Source organism: Copadichromis virginalis, linkage group LG18, assembly GCF_057382275.1.
Source record: "Copadichromis virginalis isolate Kocher_CV1m ecotype Utaka linkage group LG18, C_Virginalis_male_GT1.1, whole genome shotgun sequence".
Lineage (NCBI taxonomy): Eukaryota > Metazoa > Chordata > Actinopteri > Cichliformes > Cichlidae > Copadichromis > Copadichromis virginalis.
This window is the reverse complement of record NC_140635.1, coordinates 14,744,651-14,767,231: the sequence shown is the minus strand read 5'-3', so window position 1 is coordinate 14,767,231 and position 22,581 is coordinate 14,744,651. Positions and strand designations below refer to the sequence as shown.

Sequence of the window (22,581 nt, the reverse complement as noted above, 5' to 3'; positions counted from 1 at the left end):
GAGATCAGGATATTTTATCATGATTATTCACTGATATCAGTGACAAAGATGTTTTTATTGCTTTGTCACATCAACTCAACATAATTTTTACATCTGGCCTGTGCTATATTTCCCCTAATGTACACATCTTTGCATCCAAAAAATACTGGTCTTCCCTTTACACCGAAATTCAGTGCATCTTGAAGAAAAAGTAGTAAGATGTTAAGTAATAGTGTAAGTACTATAAGTAAAAACAAGGTGTTTGTTCACATTACCCAAGCGCCAAGAAACAGAATATACTTCAGACCATTTATTCTGCCTCCATGATTGATGTAAACAAAACAGGTCCTCACTGCTGTGAGATCCCTCTCTGTCTCCACTGCAGTGTGTTTCGCACACAGTGTAGGTGTTGGCACTGTGGAAAAATAAAGCTTTCATTACTCACCATGTTTATTGGACACATATTTTTGGCCAAATAGAATGTGATAGTATTTTGTCTTTGTAAAATGGATAGATGTATCCAATGTGCAGTACAGGCTCACCTTTGAGACTGACTTAATGTTGGGTGACTCACATTAGCAACCATTTCTTGACCTACAGTATATTCTACTGCAGCTAATGGTGAGTTTGCAGGCGTTTGAATAAGTTAATTGTGCAGCTTTGCAATGCAGGCGCCACTATACAACAATCTTTGCATATGATTCGTTCTGGGTTAACATCACTTTCCCTAAATTTGAAATATTTCCAAACAATAGATAAGCAACCTTTAGGAACAAGCTCTTTGCCTTCAACTGTGCCAGACATTTGATTTTTGTTTTGACGGTCTGTTATCTGTTGTCTTTTAAGATAATGATACTGATTCAAACTTTATTCAAGAAACTTTGCAGCACAGGGAACAGCTTAGATTGGCAGATGCAGGTATGTGGTCAGGTAGTGGCTTAGGGAGCAATAGCGTTAGATTAGCTTTGCGTTCGAGCAGTGTTTTTTAAATCAGTAGATCATGTTTATTTAATTGTGGGAATCATGTCATGTTTGTGATTAAAGCTGAAATAATTTTGTGGCCCTGTGACACACTGCATGCATTTTTTTAATTCGATGCATTTGACATAAAACAAATAGCAGCTGCTAATTTACTTCTGAGAAATGTGGACCAGAGTAATAGGTGCACTGTTTCTGGGAAGGAATGCAGTGAAATCAGATCTTAAATTTTCTTCATTAATTCATGGCGCTATTTTGCATCAGTGACAAAAACATCAAAAAATCTGATGTTTAGTTTTTGTAGTTTCAAATTGCCTAATCAGCCATCAAAGAGTCCACGACATATGTGAATGATTGAGAGCTCTTTATTCTGTGTCTTTGTGGTGACATACCACATCTTATTAGATACAGTAAAAGCTGTCTGAATGATCAGACTAGTGAGAAATGAAATGTATTGGCATCTTCAGATTAAAAGCTATATTGCATTAAATAACTACTTTGATATGGATCACATTAAAACTGCAGCTGCTTAACAAATAGTTAGATACCATCGTCTCTGTGGTCAGCATCTTTCCCCACAAGTAAAGCCAGACTTGGCTGGACAGCCTGCTCAGTCCACGCTGTGTGGTTTTATTGGCTCTACTTGGCGATGAAGCTTGAAAGAAAGTGCTTTGTGGCGATGGGATAGAGTGTAGCACCACCTCAGACAGACTTAGGGTTATGACCATCAGGCTGGGTGATGATTGTAGCTGATTCAGTAAGTGCTTCCACTCTGGGCCACCCAGCCGGCATGACCACACAAAAATCCAGCTGCACAGATGGTGTGTGGAGTTAACTCCAGCGCTCAAGTCAAAATGCGAGTATAGCAGGTTTGGACTGAAACGAGAACGCAATGAAAGATTCATAACCTTCTTGACAAAATATGTCTCAGTTTAATTGAGGTCATGTTCTTGTGGTGAATTTGAGATCCGTGGGGCTTTGTGAGTGAACTCCATGAATGTCATCCAAGACACAGACAGTTCTCCGTGAAGCTCCACTATGGGAGCCATCATAAAAACAATTTTCTCTGAATAACATGGTTACAATTAAAGAAATGTTTGATATTGATCACACTTATGCAATCCACATTTTACCAACGAGCACAGCATGCTTTCCTGGTAATAGGAAAATTGCGTGGTTCTTGAGGCATAATGAGATTATAGATATGGCACATTCGTACATGGAGGTTTCCAAAGTTTAAAAAAAGGTGCTTTCTTTAGTAGCATCTAGTGAATGAAGCACTTTGAACATTAAAGGTTGTTTTTTTATTTTGTTTTGTTTTTCAAATTCATGCATGCCTGTTTTACCGGCTGGCTGGGGCCTTTCTTTGTGGGATTTTCATGTTTCATGTTCTCTCTGTACTTCAGCTTCCTCCCACAGTCCAAAAATACGCACATTAGGTGAATTGGTGACACTAATGTGGCTGTAGGTGTGAATGTGAGTGTGAATGGTTGTCTTTCTCCCTATGTTATCCCTGTGAAGGTATACCCTGCCTTTTTTTCCCCTTATGACAACCCAACTGTAACTCTGAATTGGATAAACGTAAGAAAATGGATGGATGGATATCTGTTTTAAAATAAGAAGAAGCTTAAAAGGATGAAAAGTTTGTGTTTTATACATTAATAGACTACTGCCTGGAATTTAACGTGTCTCTCTTTAGAGCTTTACTCGTGATGTAGTTTCAAAAATGTCTGTGTTTATTTGTGTAATAATACTTTATCTGGCTGTACTAAATATATGTTTTCTTGTGCCCCTCTGCACAAGAAAACAGCAAATCTTTCTCATTGTAATTAATGGTTTTATGCCAGTTCTGGGGAACTGGGATATCAAACGTTTATAAGCACTTAATGTGTATGAAAATACATACTTGCATGCGCCTGTGGTTGCAGGTGCTGTTTGAGTTGCACTTTACAGCAGTCCCCGGTAATATTAACTCCCAGTTATGTTAAAAAGCCCTGCCTGTGAGCACTGCCTCTGCTTGCCAGCTCGTAGTGGACCTACCTCATACCCTGTATTTTATAACACAGCCAGCAGTTGGCATTTCTTCCACTGTATATTGTGGCAGCAGATGTGACTCTACCTACATATCTCCTCATCCCATCATACACTATTGGCCTGGATTTAAATGGAAACTGCTGACTAGAACAGAAAGGCTTTTTGGTCACAGCCACACAAAGTATGAACAATACAGTGGCCCAGCTTTGTTTACGAGGCACACATGCACACTTAAATGTATGTCTTAGGATTACAATATATGACCCATTTGTCATAGTCTGTCTTTCTTTAACCAAGCACAGATGGAATGACAAAACTGGGGGTTAATCAACTCCATCTTGGATCTGCGATTGTCTTTGATAGGCCAGCTAACCGTTTTTTTTTTTTTTTTCTTTTTTCCCCTCTACCAGTTGGAAATAAAAACACAGAGGAGTGCTCAAAATGAGAAATGCATCATAAAGTTTCCCCTAAAAAACAAGCTCAGTTCTATTCCTTTTCACAGTTTGCACAATTCCTTCAGTAGCTCCAATTTTTTGTTTTACTCGCTCTGTGTTGTTATGAAATCTTACTGGAACTAAGTACTCAAAGGGCTTTTAGGTAAACAAATGTTGCAGGCAGAAATTAATGTTTGTTTTTATAAAGCAGCTGGTGGCATTAGGAAAGACTCATTAAGGAGATAATTTTGCATGAAATTGTGTTGTTCTTTTGTTGTTGTTGCATAAGTCAAGCAAGCAAGAGAGTCTGAAAAATTAGTCATAATAGTAATTGATGGATTGATGGTCATTAATGTTTTGTTTATTCTTTTTTGTCAAATGAAATACCCCCGATTACACGTTCAAGATATGAAAACATGATATTAAACATCTGTAAGTAATACTTGGATTTGTTATATTTTCACCATTAAATCTCACTAGCTAAAATTGAAACTAGAATGAGGAGGCCTCTGTTGTGTAAGACAAAGGTTGATGGCATTCTGAAGAGAGGATGTGTTTGAGTCACCCGTCCACATTGTATATCCCAGTGGAGTGTTTGTATTATTGTCTTTGGCCAAAGCCTTATGAGTACAATATACAGTTTTTTCAGCTTTAACTAGTGTGTGTGTGTGTGTGTGTGTGTGTGTGTGTGTGTGTGTGTGTGTAAAACATGTGCATGTTATCCTGTTCAGACATGCAGTCCTCTACCCCAGCGGTCCCTAACCTTTTTTGCGCCACGGACCGGTTTATGCCCGACAATATTTTCACGGACCGGCCTTTAATGTGTCGCGGATAAATACAACAAAATAAAACTAGTACCGGTACCGAAAAAAAGAAAATTTATTCATAACACACGTGAAAAGACCCAGGAAAACCGAGTAAACGATAAAAACGATAACAAAATAACGCTGAAAACTGATAAAAACCCTGAAAACTATACATTTCACACCTGAGCCTCAACTCTCGTGGCCCGGTACCAAACGACTCACGGACCGGTACCGGTCCGAGGCCCGGGGGTTGGGGACCGCTGCTCTATATGTTATTTAACAACATACAGATCTCTCCTAACTGTAACACTCTTAACTCCTTACTCATCATGAAAAGGAAGTGAATACCAGTGGGAAGGTTTCTTATAAAAACACTCCACATAGTCCACTGAAAGCAAAGTTTAGAACTTAGCTACTTGCTTGGCACGAAGGAATGATGTATCAAATGTTTGCATGCATCCTTTGATTTGGCTCCACTGTAACAAGGCCCAGATGTGCTAGAGAGAACCTGGGGCTCAATTTAAAGTGGATTTATGACACTGTAAAGTTAAATAAAATCACTCACTTTGCGCCAGAAAGAAGAAAGCAGCGGATAAACAACAGCAGAATGGTTAAGCTTGATAAGCAGTTGTTAGAATTTATTTAATATTACTTTCTACACCAGGATCCTTTTCTACGTAGCTGCAGTGGCGTGTCTAGAAAGTTTTTGTTGGGGGGGCCAGGTAGGGGCACAGATAATGTTAAAAAAACAAAAATCTACCAACCATAATTCAATAACCCTATAAACCTAATAACCGAATGCACTTTTAACTCTTATTAGAATGAGATTTTATCCACTACGGTGCAAACTTTTTAGGTACTGCGTTGATAAAGTACAAGAGATACAATCAGTGCTTTGTCAGTGTTTATTCAGCATTCAAGGACAGCAATATTTGCATAGTATTTTTACTGACATATAGTGCACATATGTTATGGGCAAAAACATTTTTTAATATTAAAATACGAACATTTTTAACATACAACTGTCAAATTAGCCAATGTAAAACTTTATCTGCCTATTAAAAAAGAAGATAATCTTCTCACAAACTGGTGTTTGATTTTGAAACAGGAAAAAAGTGGGGAAACAAATGAAAAGACTAACATTTGAATAAAACCTGGAAGCAAGTAAATACTTTCTATGCTGCCTTATGATAAACTTTGGTAATACTGATGTATAAAGAACACTGGCTGATGATGAAATACAGTCAGCTGGCATGGTGACACTGCCAGTATTAACCTGCTGGGCTGGACTGGGACAAAAAATCGGCCCGGGCATTTTGATTAAAGACCGGCCCACCAGGTATTAAAGCCATGAAGCCTTTGAATGAAAACAAATGCTGTTGTGACAGTGATGTACACTGTCTTGTTGGTATATGTATGATTTCTATACATTTTACGTCAGATAAAAACTTTGTTCGCAAGATTCAGATAATTATTTAACAAAAGCTAGATATTTTAAATGAGAATAAGAAAGGAAAGTATTTATTTGTGCCCCCCTCTCCCTGTTAATGCCCTACCTGGCCCCCTGACAAAACTTTCCTAGACCCGCCCCTGCACAGTTACCAGTTGTCAGCTACTTAGAAAAGGATCCTGGTGTTGTTTGTCTCTCAGAAACAGTTCATAACTTCCCTTCAACTCATTCATGTCACCTAAAAGGTAAACCTGTTTCTCCATCACCTGTTCAGCTCTGATGATTCAGTAAGGACATCTCCTGGTTTCATCTTCATGTTTCCCTCTCACCACATATCCAAACCGACATCATGACCAGCAGCTTTACAGCTGTGGCTCCAGCAAACATCAGCTGATAGAAATTAATATTAAATAAATTCTAACAACAGCTGATCAAGCTTAAATGTGCTGCTGTTGTTTAGCACGACATCCGCTGGTTTCCTTTTTCTGGCGCAAAGTGGACGATAAATAAACAAGAGGGAAAAGCCGATCAGCTGATCATCGATCAGTTTCATGATTGAAGTAGCAACAGGAAAGGGAGGAGAGAGAATGAGAGAAGAAGAGGCAGCTGACAGCGTGAAGACGCAGAATAAATCCAGCTTTGTGTCTTTTTCCATTTTAGCTTAAGCCTGGAATAAACTGTGTTCCTTACAGCTCAATATGAAACGTGTAATATTTTCTCTGAATGAGGGACCATTCCATTTTTTAAGGAGTGGTTGACAAGTCTACTAACTAACCTTATGAATAAAACAAAGTTCACTATCAGTAACATCATAGCACCCACTCAGCTGTATAGAAACTCCGTCATGCTAGCCAGTACGCAGTACGAGTTATTGTAACTGACTGTAAAAAGTCAGCACAACGAAAATAAACTCCACCTAAATTTGTTTTATATCTGACCCAGATAGACTGCAGGTCATAAGTTCTTACCTGAAGTTCAGTTCACCTGACACTCGGACTGGCGGCCGCCTCGGGTCTCTCCTCCTCCTGCCTCCCCTTCCCTCATCCACCTGCTGGCCTCTGTGGAAGCTCCGCCATAGCCACCACCAAACAACTGAGTTATTTTTTCACATCGGCCAGCATCTGGCCATTCCACCACCTCTCATTGTTCATGCCGTTACAAAAAAAATTTATAAATAAGTCATCAGCCACTGGGCAAATGCCCGGTATGCCCGATAGCCAGTCCAGCTATGTTAACCTGCAACCAAATCTGCAGCTCCATAAAGCAATGTTAGACTTGGATTATATCTTATGACTCATGCTATGCTAGCAAACATTTAGCTAAAATAGGCTACGACTTATGCTAGCTCCCCCCAGTAGCCTACTGTCTGAAATATTAGACGGTTGCAATAATTCTCTAAGTGTTATTTTTTCCTTGGTATTCTAATGTCACAGAAGTTTACAAAACTCAACAAACTTAATATTACTTACCGGGACATTTATTCTCTCCTCATTTTCTTTCATCGAAAAATTGTTTTCTGTCTTTCTCCTTCCTTTGCTAACGTGATGCTCATAGTGCAGAAGCCGAGGCTGCATTCACTTACATTCGAATATCTGAGCTTCACTGTGAAAACATAATCGTACATTTGATATTTGATTTAATTTTATTGTTTTAGCTTCGGGGTGGCACCCGGGGTGGCCAGTCTGGTTGGGGCCCCCCCAGGGCCACCCTGCTGGACACGCCACTGCGTAGCTGACAGCTGGTAACTGTGCAGGGGCGGGTCTAGCAAAGTTTTGCCAGGGGGCCAGGTAGGGCATTAACAGGGAAAGGGGGGCACAAAGACATACTTTCCTTTCTTATTCTCATGTCTAGCTTTTAATAAATAAATATCTGATTTTTAAACAAGTTTTCATCTGATGTAAAATGTATAGAAATCCATTATTGTATACAGTATAGGAACTTTATAATTTATAACCTAGTAAGCTATAGTACTTTTTCCTTTGGGAAGATACCATGTGTGCAGTCTGCAATTCTGTTGAAGATGTTGAATCTATTTAATTATTGTGGAAAAATTATTGATTTCTGTGCATTTTTTTTTTACACGTGTATTAAATTAAAGTTGATTACGTCAATTAAGCATTATGAGGTGGAGGGTGGTTCCCTATGTTTTTTTGTTTGGTTTTTTTTGCTGGGAGTTGGCAACCCTACTAGTTAGGTTGCTTAATATTTCCGCGAAGTACTCTTTAAAATACCAGAATAGGAAGGATGGTGTAGGTTTAAGTTTATTAGATTGATAAGTATTGCTGAACTATGAAATATTTTGGGTGCAGTGTATTTTTTGCATACAAGTATAACAGAATAGCTTTAGATTTGTTTTGTTTTTTTAAACTTGATTATGAACTTATACAAAATGTAGCAAGATATTTAAAAAAAACATTTTATTGATTATAAAATACGCTATATCGGATTTATATCGGTATCGGCAGATATACAAATTTATGATATCGGTATCGGACATAAAAAAGTGGTAACGTGCCATCTCTAACATGAGAGAGAGAGAGAGAGCCCAGCAGGCTGGCTAAGCTAGCTCGGTAGTTCAAGGTGCCTAATGTCTAGGTAATTTGTCTCAGTGGTAGCTTCCCCTGTGGCGTAGTGCTGCTTACTTTTTAACATTCCTGTTGGCGACTGTTAGCTGCAGGAGCCGGAGGGAGATGTAAGGACATCGGTTCAACTTGCAAAACCTGCTCAGGGTTTAACTGTTTAACATGGTCCTAAAAATGGCATCAGGAGAAACATAATCAAGTTCTTTAAACCCAAACTCCACCGGCAAGATAAAAGTGTCGTTTGCTTTGATGTATTCAATCCACCTCTTCTCGCTGTGCTGAAATAACTCGGCAGTTATTAAATGGATTGCTTCATCCTCCTTGGCCCACTGTGGTACATGTTTGTTTGATAAACTGCGTGTTTTTTGTTTATCTACTCAGTTTGTTGAATTTCCAAACCAGATTGTAAAAAGACAAGTCCAAGAATGATTATGGAAATCACAAACTTGAACTCGATCCACAAATATATCTAAGTAAAGTTATGACGGTTTATAGATCTACAGTTTACAGCTGTAGACAGACAGATATCACGGGGGTTTACCATTTAAAAGAATAATATTTGCGTTTCCTTAGGAAATGTGAACATGCTGTATTGACAGGATTAGAAAGTGTCAGACTCCATTCAGGTGGGGAAGAAAAGTTCTGTGTGACTAATCTGGGTTTTGGCTTATCATCATTTTCCACTTATATACAAAACACAAGGCAAAATCAAAGAATTAATGTGATAGCCATCCACAGCTACTGTATAAAAGGCTCTGACCTGCACAGGCTTTCTTTGTGTTGCTATGGAAATTTCCACTGCTACGCAGGAGGGAGGGAGGGCTTGCAAGCAAGTCTAATGTCAGGTATAAGGAACTGGGGAATTTTTTTCTTTGACTGGCTTAGAGTCCAGATGAAGTACAGCTGTTTTAGAGACACCACAGTGGAATGCTTCATCTTTCAGTCTGTTTTTCCCTCTGTCTCCTAATCCGCATCCTCTGTCTTTCTTCTACTTTGATGGCAACAATAAAGGATTTGCCAAAGATAAAACTGACTCATAACAGAGCATAACTTCTCCTAAGTATCACCGGCAACTTTAAAAGCACTCACAGGTCAATTTAACATCACTGATCTTATCATTACAATGACACGATATGCTGGGAAACCTTGGATTCTGGCATCCATGCAGATGCTACTTTGACCAAGCCTCTCATCCACGCTGACAGCGATAGGACTCTGAAATGGCAGCAGTATCCCAAAACAGGGGAGACAACAGTTCGGAACAATGACCCAGGCTCCATACTCTCCATATCCCAGATCTCCAAAAGGGAACAAAATACACTAGAAAAAGCTCGATGCATAGAGACGCCATCCTGCATACTACAGGACCCACAGGATCTGCCTAAATAATCTGATGGCTTAGCATTCATTTTAGTATTCAATATAAAAAACTGCAGTCAATCCTGCAGAGAAATACTCCATGGGGAAGTGTAGAGCTTAATACTCATGTTAGCAATGTTTATACCAGCAGCTGCAATTCTAAAATGCTGAATTTTTCAATATCTGCAGCACGTTCCCTGCTAGTCCTTGTTTCCTGAGCTAGAGACACAAAGGAGTGCCATCCTTGTAGAGCAACACTGCTAGCTCTGGTTCTCCAGATAAGACACAAGTAGTCTTGCATTTTTCTAGAAATATATTTCTTTTTGTCTTCATTCAAAAGGACAAACCACAAAAAACAGACTGGAAGCACAAGGTTTTCATTTGACATCAATAAAATGTAAGTTGCAGTATCCTCCACTATACCTCTGCTCTTTGTAGCATTTTATGACATTTATTTGCCTTGTGGGGATTATTTGGCTCAAGTCCAGGTTGCTGATGAGGAATCTGGCTGCTCTCCTGCTTCTCAGCTCTCACCATGCCTCAACGGTTCTCGGCATTCTGCACCAGGCCTTTGGTGTAACAGTCCCTTTTAAGTCAACTCATGACATATGTCATCATATTTATGTTTCAGTCACAGTGGTCCTATGAATATAAAACAAAATGCATGTGCTGACTAATGAGGTACAGAAGTAGATTTGCTGTCTGCATGTACATAAAGAGAGGACTTGAGTGAGCTTTTTTTTTCTTAAAATACTCCATATGGTAAATTAAATTATCAAACTTTGTTGTAATGTACTTTGATTGACATCAAACAGTATAAGTGTAATGTCAGAGATTCTGACTACCTTTCACTTGTTCACCTTAGCACATTTCAAGGTCAAAACAAAACTGTGTCAAAACAATCAAAAATGTCTGATGAATGGTTATAGAAACAACGTAGGTTTATTTTACTTCTTGATTCTCTGTAAAAGAATCTTTTAGCTACCTTGGAAGTGTTAGTGTGGACCACATCACACAAAATTGTTGTTTATGCAAAATCTCTTGGAGGTTAGAAAAAAAAACCCGGCAGTGACAAGCAGTGGGAAAATGTTACAGCCCTGGAACAAGTCATCAGCTGCTCTGCCCAGAATGAATTTCCATGTTAGTTCAGTCTAAGCGTCGCTGTGGGGAAGAACATGGCTGTTATGGTTTTTAACCCAGGTTATACACAGTATGTGCTAAATTCTTGTTATGCTAAGTGTAGATACTAAAAAGTCTGCAAAAAAAAAACCCCACAATTATTTTTCTGCCACAACAATTAAAACACTCTTTTGTTGTCTTTGTTTAAGATTTTAAAGTCACAGACACATTTTTTTTCTATTTCTGTGGGAGAAATCCAGCCAGGAGAAAAGTTATTGATGCAAAAACGTATGTGAAATTCATCACCTTACACTTACCTTGCTTTCAACCCAGAACCTGCAGATGTTCAGCTGCATGTTTACATGGTGTGATGCTGTACTTTAAACAGCGTGTTTTCAGGGACAGTGGGGGATTCTCTGATGGAGCTCTCCACATTCACTCACATGGGGCTGTCGGTACACATAAGGACAACAGTGGCCGGCATATCCATGTCTAGCTCCATGGTGGTCCCCCCCCCAGTTTGTCAGACATGATGTTTGTACAGATGTCTGGGTCCAAAGCAGAAAGGACAAACCCTCGCTGCCCTTTTGGTGGTCCCGGCCTACCCCTGACTTTAAAGCATAGATATACTCAACTGTACAAGTTATCTTTTGGATTAAATTTTCTGACTGTATTCTGTGACCATGGTGGGTATAACATGTTTCTATAAACAATTCTCTCCTTATTATTGTTATTATTCATGGTCAACAGCCTTGAAGACTGCTGTTGTGCTCTGTGAGGTTCTTTGACCCATTTCAATGTATTTCAGATTTAAATAAAATAAAACAATTTATTACAGTTTGCGTTTTAGTAATGAGTTCCGATAATGATAACTAAAGAAAGATGAGCAGCCAGGACATTAGAGTGGTTGTAAACAAACCCTGATGTTGGCTACCTGAAGTTTGAACTCTAAGACCTTTATCCATACCGCTGCTTCCTTTGTCCTTCAAATGAAGTGGTAGCCAGTCTCTCCAAACATTTAGCTTGCTTACAGTCTGTATGATAGCTGCACTTTCTTCCCCAGTCAGTCTTATCTTTCAGCAGTGTCACTGTGTTCAGTGATCACAGCAGTTGCTTAAGTGAGTGCACGGTTTTTATAAATAATAGAACCAATGTTGAAAGTAAATGGAAGACCCACTTTGTTTTATGATTATCTATAGCAATATGACATTTTATGAATCTTATGTACAGGACACCTTTTAACAACATCTTTTAAATAATAGTTTGTTGCAGCTTAAGTTGTATTGATGAGTTATGATAATGGTATGATATTATACTAGAGAAACCCTGATGTTAGTTATAACTAAAGTTTGAACTGTAAGCCCTGCATCCACACTGCTGCTGTGATTTGTTTGTAACGGCAGATGGTGATATTGCACGATTTTCACATTTTGTTTGCAAACATCCAAATCGGGAATGTGTGACAATTTTCCATAAATTCTCCTTTCCTAAATAACCTGATAACCTGATAACCTGACCTCTTCCATTAAGAGCTTTTTGGCCTGTTGTGAATTCACGGCAGCTGTCTTGTATCTCTGCTTACTAAATGCTACTTTGTCAATTCGAGTAAAGTCAAGCAACCAACCTGCCTACAATGTTTAGCATTAAATCACTTAGTGTTGGGGATTTTTAGGAAGCAGAAGTAAACGTCTGCGACACGAATGACCAAAAATCTCACTGTCCCAGTGTTCTAGGTTAGTTGCCAATGACACAGAAGGGGAATAGTAGTGTTTTGTTTTGGTTCCTCAGTCATATGGATAACACATGTGCAGTGTTTTCAAAGTTTCATAGTGAGTTTTCTTGCCAGTTAATGGGGCCAAATGTTTTCAATTGATACTCAACTTGAGAAAAGCACAGCGTGTGCCACCACAGACACGCAGGTCTAAACTTAGTGATGACGTAAAAAAGAAAGAATCCATGTGGTTTCACTTTTTATATGAAAACATTTGGGATGTTTTTATGAACTTCCTTCTTCAGCTGGAGCGTGTATGGGTTACTACTGCAATTTTATTCTTCTTGCTTGCAGCCAACCTAGAATAGAACAGAATAGAATAGAATAGCACTTTATTATTATTGTAAATGTACAACGACATTATGGGTGTCCCATGCCAACTGTCCCGGAATAAAATATATAAACTATAAATAGACAGTGCTGTACACTGTTCACTGGTTTGTGACACAGACCCTGTTGTGTGTTACAGGAATTCAGGAGGGTACAGAGTGCACCAAGTGCAAAAATGACTGGGCATTAAGGGCAGCCATCGCACTCCTCTATGTGCTCTGTGCCCTGCTCGCTATAGCGGTGGCTGTCCTCGGATACAAAGGTAAGCCGTAACTGAAGTTAAAATGCCTGCTTAAACAAATACTCTAGTTTTCAGCTGGATTGCAGCTTCTGACATCCACAACAACTTACCTGACAACACTGAACCCACAATGTGTGCATAACGGGTTGAAGTGGAATGGCAGATGGTGACCTCAGTTTTTCCACAGTGGCTCAGTTGGACCCTTTCTTACAAGCCAAGAAATATTGATGCTCTAAGCCAAATACATAGACTTTCCTTTAACTACAGATGATGGAACACTTATTTAATTCTTCACTACTTCACTACCCCTCCACGGACTGGCATATTAGATCACCCAATTATGTAAATGTAAAAAACATATTCTTGCCATTTCCTTATATTTACATGTGAATTAAGTTCCTGTCCTCTGTGCTGTGGTGATATTACTTGTACAAGCCCCTGGACTGTCAAAAGGCATAGCAACTGGCCCTGTTGCCCTTGGATGTATAATCCTGTATTGTACTCCTGTAGGTGTGTTTGCTGGTTTAGTATGACGTGATTCACAGAAAGTGAGAGGGGATCAGTATGAATGAAATTCTGTATAATTTTATTATGAAGTTCTTTCTCTTCACACAAACTTGGTTGATTTTTTTCCTTTTTTTGTCTAATAGATTGAACGATAACAAACAGAAAATACAGTACACAAAATCTTGCTAGAAAGTCCAGAAAGGATGATAAGGCCAACTTCAGGAAAGACTTTGGACAGACAGAGAATTAAGATGTCTGACTTTGGCACAATTATAGTTTTTTTTCCCTTTGTTTACTCCTGCCCTGCCTTCTGACTCCCATGGTCCCACAGCTTCTCTCTGCCTTCGTCTTTTTCTTTGATGTTTGATAAAAAATTAAATGGTTGTATCACTAACAGTCAAGCCAGAGGCTTTGGCCTAAGATTAACCACTCTGTTGACAGAAACCGTTGTTTACTGTCCACCATATTTGACATCTTTAGCCACAGCTCTAAATGGGAAACAGATTGTGTGGCGCTGTCCTTACTGCACGCATGCTGCTGTTACTCCCTGTTTGAACAATGGAAATAATATTAAATAGAAACAGACAGGAATTCCACATATTTCAGGCGTTATCATCGGGGAATGCTTTCTGTGCCTTACACATTTGTGGTCCAAAGCAGTCACAGAAAAATATGCCGAAAGTATCCTCGAGTGAAACACTGCTACAGTCCTACCTGCTCCACAGGCAACGAATGGCATATTTGCCTAATGGGGAAAGACTTAATCCAAACTACTGCACAAGTTTAGATTTAAATCAGAATTAGGTGCTGTCAGGTTTGTTTTAGGCTTCCAGCTTTGCGTCTGTGTTAGCGTCAAGCCCAAGTGAGTTTGATGTCTTGGCTCTAATGTCTACCAGATGACTGTGCAGCGACTACCCAGGCTTAACAGCCCAAAGCAGATTTTATGGCTTGGTTGCAATTTGTTATCTCGTGAACTACAGACTAACTCACAAATTGCTGCGAGTGTCCAAAATACTTTGAGTGTGCAAGAAACCAATCTGAGCTCTGCATTCTATGTTTTTTTTTCTATGCACTTTGTTATAGATATGCTGCTATTTTTCAAGTTAATGCTTTAATTCCTGTTAAAGAATTGTTTATTTAAATGTCTGCTCCAGCAGCTTTCATCAGTGTTAATCTCAGTTTGGGTAACTGCCTAGCTTTTGCTCATAACTTGTCCCAATAGGCAGCCAGACTTACTAAAAGACTTACTTAAATTAGCAGCCTTATATAACTCGCAGTGCCTTTCCAATATAAGGATGTGAAAAGGATGGAAAGATTAACAGGGGTGAATGAGAAGGTATGTTCAAGATTAGTGGGGAGTTTTGCAGGTGTTTCTAGTTTATTCTAGATTTTTCTCACTGTTATCAATGGAATAAATTTATAGAGTGTTTCTGATTCACCCAAAAGAAAAGCATGTGACCATTTCAGAGAAACTAAGACAGATTTAAAGGAGATTACCTTCAAACTTCAGTTCTCAGCAGTTACCCAACAGCTCTTTGAAGCTCTTTTTGTTTGTCCCAAGTGCATGTTATTGTTTCATGTTTTTGTCACTCCTGGAATGATAACAGTGAACGCTTAGGGTGTTTTCCAGTTCAGTATTTAGACGCCCACATGCTGAGAGAAAAACAAAGCATGGAAGAGAGGAGACTCTTCCTGCAGATGTAAGGAGAGAGAAAGTGGAACCAGAGTCGTAAAGCGCTGGCGTGGTATTGATTATGTGTTTGACATTATTTACACTGATGAAGTGGAATTTGTGAGGAAAAATGTTAGGAAAGTTTTTCACTCCATTCAATCCCATGTTCCCATCAGTGGCGTTTAACTTTTCCAGTTTTTCATTGCAGCAGTATGAGTGTAACAATGCCCTCTGCTGTTAAGAAGCCCTTCTGCAGAATATACTATATCTATCTTCAACTTTAAGACAGTCGCTTTCATTTTTTCTTAGTGGTTGAGAAAATGGACAACATGACAGAGGGCATGCAGAATTATGGAGGCAAGATCATTGCTGTGGAGACAGACTTAAAGAAACTAGGTAAGTTCCAGTAACACAAGATTATATCATAGATGCCGAAAGCTGCAGAGATTTCAGTGACGTGTACAAGAAAGTAGGTTTTGGCTTTGACACTATACTATATTTGTATGTCCTATTAACAGTGTGTGACTGTTTTTCAGATGATCAGGCTGGAGTGATGTCAGTTAATGCCACTAGTGAGATGAAGACTTTCAAGTCAGATCTGGAAGCGTTACAGAATCAACTACAGCGCATTGCAAACAGGGCAACAAGTAACAGCGACAGGCTGGATGAACTTAGGATAACAGGAGGTGATACGGAAAGTGCACATGTCTCACTGCAGAGTTTTATGGAAAACAATGATGCTTCACTGCGTGGCATCAAGCAGACCTTGACCTCTTACAGTGGAATGATTGACAGCCTTGAGGCGGACACTGCACGGCTCCAGTCTGAGATACAGAGCCAGGTCAAAGTACAGAGCCAGACTCAGATTGATGTCAGTGCGCTGAACATCACGCAGGCCCAGCAGCGCAATCTCCTCAGCACACTACAGAAGACAATTGAAAATGCAGGACAGGAAGTTCAGAAACTGAAAAATGACTATCAGATTCTGCAGCAAACAGCCAGACAAACACGGGCTGACACAGAGTGGCTGAAGGAAAAAGTTCAGAACCTTCAGGTTTTGGCAGCCAACAACTCCGCCTTGGCCAGAAACAATGAAGAAGCTCTAAATGACTTGGGAGCTCAGCTCAGCACTTTAGCCAGCCAAATCCAGAATACCTCAGCTCTCACAGAGGGACATGACCAGAGCTTGCATGAGATGATGGACCACCAGAGAGACCATGATAATGCCACCTCGTTTAAGTTTGACAAAATGGAAGCACGATTAGACAGACACGAGAATGACATGAACCGCGTGACTGGAAACATTAGCTTTGCCGCACAGATTCTTGGTGTCATCAGTTCCGAGCTGAATGGCCTGAGGTCCTGTGCTGAGACAGTAATGCAGCACTCTGACCTGTTAGTGGGACTGAATGGAAGTGTGACACAGGCCAACGCAGACAACAGAGAGCTGCGCGCCCAGCAGGATGAACTAACAGCCCGGTTGGACAGAGAAGTCAACAACTTGTCCATGGTGATGGAGGAGATGAAGCTAGTGGACAGCAAGCACACACAGCTTATCACCAACTTTACCATCCTACAAGGTGAGGAATACCTGGCGTGCCTGATTTAGAGCTTTTCATCATCATATGTAAATAAAGCACCTTTTCCAATTATTTGTGAAAATTATGACAAGTATATTTAATTATTCTAGGTATGGAACTCGTACATTTTTAATTAATATAGAAAAGTATAAGAATATATAGATAGATTTCTTCCACTTCCATTTTGTTAAATAAATAAGTACAACAGTTTTCAGTTTCTTGGGGTAAGTTACATCGTCTACAACCTTCTGGTCTTAAGAAGAATCATATTTATGAATTATTTGTGACTTCTGACAGTGACTAGGATTGTACCTCTTCTGATTTGTAGTATGCATTTGTACCAGAAAAGAAATATAAGATTACAAGAAATCATTTGTGTGATGTTTTGTGTGACAGTGCATGTAAACATTAATTGTTACACATTGTTCTATCAGTTATAGTTCACTTATCTGCTCGTATTTCAGGCCCACCAGGTCCAAGAGGGCCCAGAGGTGATAGGGGTCCTCAGGGGCCAATGGGCCAAACGGGACAAAAGGGTGATAAAGGAGACAAAGGAATGCCAGGATTGGTCGGACCTAAAGGAGAACAAGGTGCAGCCGGACCACCAGGCGCAGCAGGTCCAAAAGGTTCAGTTGGGGCTCGAGGTCTTGTAGGACCTAAAGGACCAAGAGGGCCTAGTGGTCGACCTGGAAACCCTGGTGAGAAAGGTGACCCTGGGGTTCCAGGGCCTCCTGGGAGGGATGGACCTTCCGGAATGCCAGGACCGCCCGGGCCACAAGGGCCCAGAGGAGCAGCAGGACCTTCAGGTATGGAAGGACCCCGTGGGCCTGTTGGACCCATGGGCCCTCCAGGTCCTCCCGGTCTCCCAGGACTTCCTGGAACTCCCATATTTGTAAAGCCACCTCAGCCCACTCAGCCCCGTCCGGTCACTCAACCTCCCAAACCATCTCAACCTTCTAAACAAGTACAGGAACCACAGGGCTCTGTGTCGGTCCAGCCTCCTGTTGCCACAAGTCCAAAGCCTGGTGAGTTTTGTCCTGTCTCACTCTCATCAAACCCAACCGTTCACGGCAGTTGGCTGCCCCTCTCTGAGCCTGCGCTCTGAGGTTTCTTCCTATTAGAAGGGTGTATTTCCTTCCCTCTGTCACCAAGTGCTTATTGATGGAGGTTGTCTATTTGTTGTGGTTTTCTCTGTATTAGGGTATTGTAGGGCCTTTATCTTACAATATAAAGTGCCTTAAGGTGACTGTTGTTGTGATTTGGTGCTAAATAAATAAAATAAAATAGAATCTTGCACGGTGGCACAGTGGTTAGCACTGTTGCCTCACAGCAAGAAGGTCCTGAGTTCACTCCAGCCTGAGCATCACTCCAGCCTTTCTGTGTGGAGTTTGCATGTTCTCCCCGGGTACTCCGGCTTCCTCCCCCAGTCCAAAGACATGCACTTTGTGGGGATAGGTTAACTGAAAAATCTAAATTGCTTCAGGGCAATTTAGATTTTTTGGTGTGAATGTGAGCGCGAATGGTTGTCTGTCCCTGTGTGTTGGCCCTGCGACAGACTGGCGACCTGTCCAGGGTGTACCCCGCCTCTCACCCTATGGTAGCTGGGATAGGCTCCAGCACCCCCCGCGACCCTGAAAAGGACAAGCGGAAGCGAATGGATGGATGGATAGAATCAAGTGATTAGATAAATTAGACCAGGACATTTTTGTAAATGTTGATACCTTGTACCATCTAAACAGCATCTCTAGTGATTTTGTTTTCTTGGATAACATGTATGTGGTAATTCATTCTTCCAGGTTGTCCACGTGAATTCAGAAACTTTGGAGACAGCTGCTATTACTTTTCTTCTGGTTCACAGAGGCTCAACTTTGATGAGGCCAACCGGTTTTGTACTAATCGTTCAGCTCATATGCTCATTATCAATAACAGTGAAGAACAGGTAAATTAAATTACATCCATATATTCCATATAAAGCTATTGCTAATTTTAAACAATTGCACAAATTGACATAAAACATTATTATAAACATTTTTTCTTGTTACATCTTCTTTTCTATTCTACCTCTAGCAATTTGTAAAAAAAGCCATCACAGGAAAAGGATATTTCTGGCTTGGACTGAGTGACAGAGAGGAGGAAAATGTCTGGAAGTGGGTAGATGGAACCATACCAGTTTTCACGTGAGTTGCAAATTTGTGTATGTATTTTAACTGTACAGGACAATTTTAACAAAGTGTAACCAAGTGTCTTTGTGGTTGTTTTTAGGAAGTGGAAGCCTGGCCAACCTGATAACTGGAAGCATGGTCACGAAGACGGCGAGGACTGTGCTGGCCTTATCCATGAGGCCAACTGGAATGACTTTTACTGCACTGACCGCATTGGTTTCATCTGTGAACATGCCTTTGACAGTTAGTACCTTCTTCATATTGGACTTTTAAATTTCCTATTTGTGTGTATTTCCATAGTTGCTTAATTTGTGTTTTTGGAAACAAAGCCCATATGACGACCAAGTTTGTTTATTCAACTCCAAATGTATATTTTTAAAATGTGTCACAAATGTGTAATGTCTTAAAAAATTATACTACATTCATTTACGCTGTTCTTTTGTAGACTGATGCAGTTTTGTTTATCTAAACAGATCCAGTAATTATGATCCCCTGTTCAAATTGGACTGATTCAAGATCACCTTAATATATTTTATTAAGTTTTTCAAAAGAAAAATAAACAGTCTAGTTTATTTTATAGTTATATAGATATACACACAGAGACATATACACACACAAAGAAAGAATTTAATCTATTTTAGAATAATAATAATGGATTGGATTTATATAGCGCTTTTCAAGGCACCCAAAGCGCTTTACAATGCCACTATTCATTCACTCTCGCATTCATACACTGGTGGAGGCAAGCTACGGTTGTAGCCACAGCTGCCCTGGGGCAGACTGACAGAAGCGAGGCTGCCATATTGCGCCATCGGCCCCTCTGGCCAACACCAGTAGGGTAAAGTGTCTTGCCCAAGGACCAACAACCAGGACAGAGAGCCTGGGGATCGAACCGGCGACCTTCCGGTTACAGATACGCTCCCCAACCCCTTGAACCACGGTCGCCCCGTAATAAGGCTGTAACAAAATGTGGAGCAAGTAAAGCACTGTGAATACTCTCTGGATGCACTGTAACAGTGAACATCCCCTGCTAAGTGGAGCTTAGTCATCATTAATAGCTGTTTTTTCATACAATAACACCTCAAAATGTCGCTGGGAGAGCTATAACTGTAAATGCAACATCTTGGGCGCACACACAGAGATACAGATACAAAATGTGTTGTATTTTTTTGTTCTCTTCACAGTGAAAGTTCCAGTTTTATAGCATCCATCTAAGAAGTAGTGATCAGTCTCCTTTCAGGAGAAAGGTGAAGAGGTTGAAGACGTCACTATAACGAGGGCCATGCGGAGAAGCACTACGTGACTAGAAGACTCTGATAAAGCCAGCCCAGTGGAGCATCACTGACACTTGGACTTTTATTTGTCTTTAAAGGCACTTTACAACATAGTACCATGCAAAAGGCAGAGCAAACACAGAGCCATTCCACTGTTGTATTAATTTCGATTTTGTACTGAAAAAACATGAGTATCTTCATTTATTTAGGCTGATGCAGCCACAGTTGTACATGTGTATCTGTAAATAATATTTTACAAATGACAATTAGTTGGTTGGAACTGAATTTGATATTGTTTGATTTGTTCAGTTACTCAGTCTTTACACATTTAAACTGTCAGAGTATACTTCAAATCTTTGTATCCGATAAAATACTCCACAGAATCATAGAATTATCATTTGTTTACAAGTTCCCACAAACATGGTGAGCAACCACTTGTCATCATTGCCCAATAAATACCTGTAACCTAACAAAAAGAAAGAAAAGTAGAGTAAATTTTTTCAGTGCTTTTTTGGAGGTTGGGGGAGAATTGATTGCTGATGTGAGCAGTGTTGCTGCCTTACAAAGGACTGTATTTCTTGGACTTTGACCTGCCAGTATTATCTTAATCTGATATATACATGATCCATATGCACATGGTTTGTAATGTATCCATTATCAGATGATTTCTTCATTATGCCAAATGCAATATGCGAAACATTATAATTTGTATAATCAATTTTTTTTGTTGATCTTATGGACTGAATAGCAATGTTTAATCCAGTTTAAGGTTCATCTGTGAGTTCATTCAATCACCACATTCCGATGGATCGGGTCAGAATGCTTAACACAATAAAATTGGGAAAAAATTTGTGTGGAATCACTGACTGTTGTCCATAAAATATTTCAGTAAATGTGTGCAGACTGGTTAGCATGAAATGCCAAGTGTTTACACATAAAAACTGAAGGAAAATAGAGACTTTAAATTTCAAATATTACTGCTAATCTGCTATTTATGTCTTATTTGCATTTTTATTTTGTCTTCAATAAAACGAGTGTATAACAGTATAGCATCAGTACTTTGAGAAAAAGTAGCAAAATATTACAAAAAATCTAAACTACAGCTAAACTTACATATTTCACACACTCTAGACAGAGTGTGTGAACATCACTGATGCTGCCTAAACCTACATACTATTGTATTATTAATATAATAATAACATGCTAATATTATAAATTGACAATTACAACACATTGACTAAATAATGGATTTATATAATGTAATATTCAGTCTATATTCAGATAGAAAATTTCAGATGTACTAAAGTAGATTTGTATGTTTTGGGGTTTGTTTGTTTGTTTGTTTGTTTTTTGATATGTATGCTTTGTCTAAAAAGTGAAAAATGCATAAAATAATAAATACTGACAATAATACCTTTTTTAAGATTATATACTTGTTCTAAGCACTAACAAAATTCTTAAAATGTATAATTTTTTCAAAAATATACTTGAATTATATATATGCTAATATTGGTGCCAGTTTTATTTATATATATATACATATATATATACACATATATACACTTTTAATTAAACTCAGTGTGCTTTCCATACATTATAAAAACATTTTTAAACTGTATCTCGGTAATGTCCTAAAGCAATTAACAACTAATTATCAACTAAACAGAACTTTAACATAGACACAGTTGTGTCTTGACTTTAGGCATCTTGGTCCAAAGGACAAGACAACAGTGATGCAAAGCACCCTCAGCGCATTTAGGTCCAACTCAGGGAATAGTTAAAAGATTTGCACCTCTCTAGAGAGGTCCACTTGGTCTTACTGAGCAAGTCAGAGATGTACTTGAAGAGCAAACCACTGAGAGTTGTATGAACTAACAGAGATTTTAAACGTAATCCTGGGTGGAACCAGGACCCAGTGAAGACTTCAATATTGGGGTAATTTGATAAAGTTTCTGTTTCTGTGTAGGGATTCTGGATGCCGCTGCTTTAAACTGATAATATATCCAGTAATATAACTGGATAAATATCTCAAATATTTCTTTCTTGTCTCTGTTCAATTTTAAAAGGTTTGTAGACATCAAGCAGTTAATGTCATCTGTGCTAGAATTACATATTGGTTAATGTAGTTTAGTTTAGACCACTGTTAATTACTTAAATTAGTAATTACTCATTTATTGCTTCACTTACGCCACACAAATCCTCTTAACTACAAGATTAAAGTCTTTATGTGTTACTCATTTTCACGCGCTGCAGCCTCACAGTCACATTTTGTCACGTGATCGACATCACCTGACGATGACATG

The 22,581-nt window shown here is 39.4% G+C and overlaps 1 protein-coding gene across 1 annotated transcript in view; it reads left to right on the top strand.

The window, feature by feature from the left end:
• The window catches only part of colec12 (collectin sub-family member 12), a 31,508-nt gene extending 10,371 nt beyond the window's left edge, over positions 1-21,137 (top strand). The window contains exons 3-10 of the mRNA XM_085438025.1: positions 12,982-13,104; positions 15,572-15,658; positions 15,799-16,842; positions 17,307-17,867; positions 18,639-18,781; positions 18,910-19,019; positions 19,105-19,247; positions 20,189-21,137. Coding sequence (XP_085294151.1) covers positions 12,982-13,104; positions 15,572-15,658; positions 15,799-16,842; positions 17,307-17,867; positions 18,639-18,781; positions 18,910-19,019; positions 19,105-19,247; positions 20,189-20,208 — 2,231 coding nt within the window. The 3' untranslated portion in view covers positions 20,209-21,137. The remainder of the gene's footprint in view (positions 1-12,981; positions 13,105-15,571; positions 15,659-15,798; positions 16,843-17,306; positions 17,868-18,638; positions 18,782-18,909; positions 19,020-19,104; positions 19,248-20,188) is intronic.
• Positions 21,138-22,581: the final 1,444 nt, after the last annotated feature.